Raw genomic sequence first — 7,108 nt, forward strand, 5'->3', positions numbered from 1 at the left:
CAGTCTTTTCTGACTGTGCCCACAGGATGCTCTTTAAAGGATGGCTGAGGTTTTTTTAGCCCCGTGGTAGCTATAACCTCACCAAATTACACAGCGGCCGTTTCCTGAAGCACCAGTAATTTGGGGGTTCTCCGATGTCTGAAATGCCTCTGCCGCCTCCCTCGTGCTGCGGCAAACGAAACGGGAGCGTGACTTTGAGCAAAAAGTGTGGAGCTCAGCAGAGCTGGGGCACGCTCCTCCGCTAACCCACACATCCCTCGGTCCCTTCCCTACAATTAGCCGGTTATTACGGCGTTGTGTAGTCTGATACAGCAATTTCCATCTCTCCGTTTGCCTCTTGGAGGGAGGACAAGTCGCAGGAGCTGATCAACCCTTTCTCTCCAAGCGTTGAGCTCTTTAATTAGCATCAGGGCTGTTTTGTGTAGGATGTCAGACTGTTACTCAAATCACTTCAAAGTCTGCAGGGTACGGTATCACTTAAGGGAGTGGGGGGGGAGTGAAACAAGTATTAAAGCAGAGAGAGGTGGATCGCTGGCTGGCGTTTTGATTCCACCCACCTAGAGGGAAAGGCAGCTTTTGCAACAGCGGCACCCTTTACCGCAGGGCCGAATTTGCATTTCCCAAAACCGGGTGAGACGATTGCAAGGGGGGATTACGGGGTGACCTCACCCTAAGGAGTACTCGGCACCTTGGAGTGGTGCTGCCGGTGAGAAACGCTTGGGACGGACCCTAATAAAACCTCTCCCGCAGCATTGAGGTGCATGAATTGCAGCGACCCTCGTTTGCAGCTATTAAGAGATAGGGGGGCAAAGCCCCGGGGCGTTCTGGCATTCTTATCTCTCGTCGCTGTTTGCTCAACTTGCTTGGTAAGGACATTTTTGCCAAGCGTGAGCACAGAGTGACTCAGTAATCCTGTTGCACAGCATTCAGAGGGCACTGCCTCTCCTTTTCAACAGCTTTTATCGGAGTCGCAGCGTGTCAGAATTTCCCGGGTGAAAAAAAAAAAAGACTGTGACATTGCAAAAGCTTGGAGGTGACTTATCCTCCCCGGCGGGGGTTTCTGCCTCTACCTTGTAGAGATTGCAAGAAACCAGACCCTTGGTTCGACGCCGTGGGTTTGACTGGGCTTGTACCGTGAGCCTGTGTCATTGCAGGGTGGAAATTCAACACTGAGAGCATGGTGGAAACTTTTTCTGTGTGTGAACATCACGGGGGCTGCAGTGGTTTGGTTACATACCCCCATAACTTGCAAAAACAAAACTCTGCAGTGGTGCACAGATATTTTTCCTGCACTACCCGAGAGGTACTTTGCAGGCAGCGGATGCATGTGCCTGCAAAAGTTGTCGGGTCTTGTTCAATTTTTCTTTAAACTCTTGCAAAGCTGAATTCCTGTCTACTTCCAAGCAAGGGATTTATTTTTTTTTTAAGCCAGATTTGAGGGAACACTAAATCACATGTGGCTTCGGTAAGGGAAAATGATACTTTCCTGGCTCTTAAAAGCTTTAAGGTTTAGGCAGACCCAGTCAAAGCTGGTCTTGAAAAGGTTTGTAATCCAAATGCCCCGTTTTGAACATCTCGGGGATAAAAACAGGTGACTGTCAGGTGCTGGATCCAAGGCAGCTGACCAGCGAGTCCTAAATGTTGGGGTTTGACTTGGAAAGAGCCGGTGTGCAACGTGCTACGGAGATGTCCGCAGTTCTCATAGGAGCTCTCCTTTGGCGTCTCCCAAATCCGATTTGGGAGCTAATGGTGGGATTGCCGGGATGCTCATCCTCTGTCGGTCGCGCCGTGTTCCGGCCTCTGGACCGCTGCTCTCCAGCTTGCTTCATCTTCCCTTTGTGAAACCTCGCAAACTGCTGGCAAGGGAAGAGCTTTTGGGCAAATCTGCAGACTGCTGCGGAAAAATCCCGGCTGGCCCGGGAAGCAGAGGGATTTATTATTTTCCTTCTCTGGTTTCCCTTCCCATCGAAGGGGAAAGATTTGGGGATTTCACGCTGTCGTGCAAGTTTGGGATGGACCTTTGCATCATGGAGCGTAGGCTAGGTAATCCCTCGGCTGGGGTAGATGATGGTGCCGGGGTGGATGAGGTTTCCAGATTAGGACCGTGATTTGGCATCTTTAAAGTCTCTGCCAGCCTAAAAGCTGAGCTATAATAAATCCAGGCTGAGCTAATAAATCCGGACTGAGCATCGGGCTGGCCGCTGCCAGTCAGTCGGAGGCAGCGCAGCAGGTTTCATCCTCTGCCAAGCCGTTGGGGAGAGCATGAGCTCTCCATGTCGCATGCTGCTCCCCCGGAGAGGTACATGGTTTAAAACAGCGACGGGACAGCCGGCTCTTCCCGCAAGGAAAGGTCTGAGACAGGGCTTTTGTAAGTCAGAGGCAGAGTACAGTAAGTTCAGGCCATCCTTTTAGCCTCACTTCTGCTGTGACATCCGGCAGCTGGGTCCGTTTGCTTCCCCTTCTTAAAAGGATTTTGCCTTTTACCACTTCTTTTTGACTCTCCCTAAGCAACACGAGCTCCTCGGGGTGAAATCCTGCAAAACTTTTTGTTCTTCTGCAGATGGGTTATACCGAAACGCTCTGACTTTGCAGAGGTACCAAACTATTTGGTGACCAGTGCCGGTGTTTCCCAGCAAATGTTGCTTTTCGTACCTGACTATGCAGGTTCAGCATCTCCCTCTGGCTTTTTCTTTGGGATTATAATGTGCTCCGCTGGTAATGTACCCACCAAATTAAGCCCGACCTTGTGATGGGACATAAGTTGTTGAACAAACGTCATTTGTTCGCAGGGAGAGGCCGGCTTTGGCAGGCAGCTGCCGTGTTTCCAGCTTGAGCCGCGGCGGAGCAGCACCATTGCCGTGCCACTTTTTTTGCCGGTGCAGGTAGTGGCTGTTAGCCCCGAGCCCTTCCCTGGGACGGTTTCCTATGGCTTTGGTGTGCAGATTGCGGGCGGCTTTTGAACCTGGGAGCTCGGCTTCCTTTGCACGTTGAAGTCCACTGGCTGCTGGAGGAGCTCACTTTAATTTCTCGGCTTTGAAATTGGAAACGCGGCTGTGGGCCTGGTTTTGTTTATCCTGGCACTTCGTGTAAATCGAATCGGCTGGCGGTGACGGTGATCAGCTCACTGGAGTTGTAGGGAGAGTAGCATCATCTCTTGCTGGGGCTAAGGTGGCTTGAGAAATCCGTCAGATCTGGCAGTAACGGCCCCTGGTTGTTATTAGTAGCTCTCGTCTCACCTATCTCCAGAAATCTGCTGTAATAAAATTCCCCAAAATTTATCCTCTTGACACAACCCCAGAGCTCTTTCCGTGTCTTAACCTTCCCCCCCAAGACGGTGCAAGCCCTTGGCTCTGCTCCAGCGCATCTCTTTTACAGTATTTCCCCAAACGATACCAATCTGAACTGATCCTTTCATCTGGGTAATCCCATCAAATCAATCAGGCAGAGCGTGGTTTTTTGTTGGGTTTGGTTTTGGGGGTTTTTTTTGCCTTCCCTCTTTCGTTTTTATTTTAAGCTCTGCTTGGTATTTGTTCTTGGAGTCGCTCTGGGCTCTGCCTACCATAGGTAAAAGGCTGGTCCGGAAATTCGTGTTACATGTGCCCTTGCAGCCAGGCTTTTCTTTTGTGGCTGCTGATCTCCACGCATGCCGCTCCGGTTGTGTTAGAGGGCTGAATAAATGGGCTTTAAAAAATGCTTGTGAGGACAGATCCTAAATAGATAGGGTCCAGAGCTCGTGTCAGAAGCGATCAGAGGCTGGCATTTCTCTTCCAAACATCCGTGGAAGCCGGAGATCTTTGTTTGTTTGTGTTTTGAAAAGTATGTATCTGCTTTGCAAGCCAGGAAAATCCGTCAACTGGAAAAAAATAGCTCGGGCCAGCTTTTAGCTACTCATCCCGACCGAATAACCAGCGTCAGCTGTAAAGAGATGTTGCCTTCTATGTTTAGGAGTAGTTAATTGTGCTATACTCGCTGCGTGCTTGAATTTTTATCCCCAAGGAAAGATAACCTGATATCGGGCTGGATAGTGTTGTCGGGGCGTGGAGCCTGGAAACCCATCCGGGATGAGTCCTCTCTGCGCTCTGACCAAGAGAGCAGTTGAAACCAGTGCAATTAGCTAACGATGTTCTTCTGTAGGCACTTCAGTCCGTGGCGAGGAACAGAAGCCGTTTCATTTGCAAGCGTAATCCCGGAGAGGAAGAAGCCCTCCCGTGTCAAGTATGTTCTTGCAAGCCTTTGAAACGCCGCTCGGCACATCCTCTGAAGAGCTCGGACTTTGAGCGGATCGTTACGGGGCCCCACGTAATTGAGCCGTGTCCCTTTGATGTCCCTGCTGCCGTCCTCCCTGCGCTCCTCCGCATACTTGAGACCTGAAGTCACAAAGGCTGCCCGTCGCCTTCCCCCTTCGCTCGGGCAGGGCAGGCGTTGCTCTGCCTCCCTCGAGATGCTCCTGCCCTTCCCGGGGACGGTGGCAGCAGCACCGTCTAAAGCTCTCTCCCCTGCTTTAGAGATCAGTGGTATTAATTCTCCAGGTTTCAGCCGCTCTTTGTCCACGTGTTTCTACTCGAACACAAGATCGCTGAAGCCTGCTCCGGTACGACAAGCTTGTGGTGCCTCTCTCTTGCAGAGAGCATCTGTAGATATCCCGACTGTCTGGTTGGAAGAGGCTTTGAGAGGCCGGCTCTTCTTTGACTTGTAAAATTCAGATTTTTCCTGCATTGCAGAAGGAAGCTCTGCTCGTTTACACCCGTACAACGTCCAAGAACAGGCAAAGGTTCCTGGAAAAACCAGGGCTAGCCTCTGCCTTGGGCTCTTTACATGTCGTTGACTCATTTGGGAACCGTCTCGGTGTCTGAGGCTGGGGTTGACCTTCAGGTTACAGCAGTGGGAGGGTGGCTTTTCTCACTCTGCAGCATCCCAGGCCTTTCTGAGCCAAAGTACTGATCTGTTTCTCCATTCTGGGATTACTCTAGCTAACCCTTTTTGTTTAAAAAATAACCCAATTTAAACCCAGCACCTTTCACCCTGTGCTGCCCTGTGGCATCCTCGATGGAGAAGCCCAGCCAGCTGATTCTCTACAAGTCAGGTAGAAATGTTTCTAGCAATCTAGCTTGCGGTGCCAAGCTTGGGAGAGCAACTTTATGCTCTGCCGGGGAAATATTTAGGCTGGGAACCTGCTGGTGTGGATTAATGAGTTGCACGCAGCCACGGAATGAGCCAGAAAAACTGGAATTTGGGAACAAAGAGTAACCAAACGTGACCCTCTTCTGGCACTCTCGTCTTTAAGGAGACCTTGGCCACGCTGTATATGTGCCCCGGCATGAGAATTGTTTCCTGCACAGCTTCATTCCCTTTTTCCCCCACAGCCGTATACCTGAGAGCGGCAGCAAGCCGTGCTTTGTCCCTGGAGAAAGGCTCCAGCACCCTGCAGGCATCTCCTCTGCATCTGGCCAGGGGTTGCTTTTTTGGCTGGGCTCTTACCGCCCGACCACCTGGAACCCATCGCAATCGAATTGCTTTTCTCAGCTGCAGCATCTTAAAATAGCTGCTCTGGTTTCTTTTAAAAATAGTCTCCGTTCTGCGTGTCATTACCTGCTAAAAATGTTTCCCAAAGTCCCATTAGGACATCGGAGGAGAGGGGTCGGTTTGGTGTATCAGCCTTTTTGGAGAGGGTGACGGTGCCTCTGCGGCCACGTGCGCAGCATTGCCCTTGAGCTGCAGCCGGGCACGCGCGTCCGTTTTTTTTTTTTCCGGGTGATGTATTTATGATTATTTTGAAAGCGTGACTGCAGAGGTGGAGGAATCTGCCTGGTGCTGGGTGAGGGCTGTGGGAAGGAGGATGCTTGGATGCAGCTTGAGCTTTTCCTGGGAAGCAATTCGGCACCTAACACATCAGCCAAGGTGGTGACACGGCACCTCTGGCTGCTGGAGCAGGCGGCAGGGTTGGTGTTTTCGCAGCGGACCGCGGCCAATTTCCTGACGTAAATTCAAAGGGATCCCATCCTTTGATAGCTGCCCTCGCGAGGGGGCTCTTCGCGTTGAAGTTGCCCTTGCTCCGAGCTGGTTAAGGAGCGATGCGGTGGCCGGGGCACAGACCACAGGCAGCAGGCTCGTAACGGAGCAGCGGCAGGTTGAGAGGTGAGCTCGGCGCTCTGCTGCGCTGCAGGACAACCTTCGGGATGTACGGCATTTTTCTGAGCACAGCAAACTGCAACGGCGCCGGGCCCGAGAGGTTGCATCATCTTGCTTGCGCAGGTCCTGCTCAGGGGGTCCCTGGCCCGAGTGGAGCCTTTTGAACCTTGAACACGGCAAGCAAAAACTCTCTTAATAATTTTTAGAGGAGCGCTTCATTCTGCAGGCTTGAGGAGTGACTCTCAATTCACGCAGCAAAGCGTTTAGGGTTTAATCGTGCCGCTTTGCAAAAAAAGAAGGGAAAAAAAAAAAAAATAGAGTTCGGTGCGTGAGTACCTGCGCGATCTGCCACGAGCGCTTCCGGATGCATTAGAATTGGTATTCGTCCTTCCTCCTCCTCCTTCCTTGAGGAGAAGTTACTAGGTATTTGGAGGTAATTATTGCTTTTATTCAGAGCTAAAGCAATAATTTCAAGGGATACATTAGAAAGCTAGCAATTTCCTGCCAGTGAGTGACGGATGTTTTGCCATACATGAGATGTGCTTTCAGGCTCCTACTAATTACAATGACACAAACTGGCAGCAGTTTTTCTTCCCAGGCTCCCAACTCTAATTTTGCCTTCTTTTCTACTCTTATTTTTTTTTTTTTTATTAAAGGTGGAGTCTCCGTGTTGTCACACTTCAGTAAAACTGATGCAGAGTTCGGTGGCTGCGTTCAAGCGTGGTTTCCTAACCTTCCCCTTCTCTATCTCTGCCCAGGTTCGTACCCCTCACCCAAGGCTGGGGCCACGCTGGTGGTCTACAAGGACTTGCTTGTGCTTTTCGGTGGGTGGACGCGGCCGAGCCCTTACCCTCTGCACCAGCCAGAGAGGTTCTTCGATGAAATCCATACATACTCACCCTCCAAAAACTGGTAAGAGCACATCTGGATTCGAAGCCCAGGCTTTGATCCTGTAAAAATGTGTCTGTAATGCAGCTGG

The 7,108-nt window shown here is 51.0% G+C and overlaps 1 protein-coding gene across 1 annotated transcript in view; it reads left to right on the forward strand.

Moving 5' to 3' along the window:
* The window catches only part of FBXO42 (F-box protein 42), a 35,107-nt gene that overhangs the window by 22,715 nt on the left and 5,284 nt on the right, over positions 1-7,108 (forward strand). Inside the window, exon 5 of the mRNA XM_009320428.1 lies at positions 6,888-7,041. Within this exon, the coding sequence (XP_009318703.1) occupies positions 6,888-7,041 (154 nt within the window). The remainder of the gene's footprint in view (positions 1-6,887; positions 7,042-7,108) is intronic.

Source organism: Pygoscelis adeliae, unplaced genomic scaffold, assembly GCF_000699105.1.
Source record: "Pygoscelis adeliae isolate BGI_AS28 unplaced genomic scaffold, ASM69910v1 Scaffold193, whole genome shotgun sequence".
Taxonomy (NCBI): Eukaryota; Metazoa; Chordata; class Aves; order Sphenisciformes; family Spheniscidae; genus Pygoscelis; species Pygoscelis adeliae.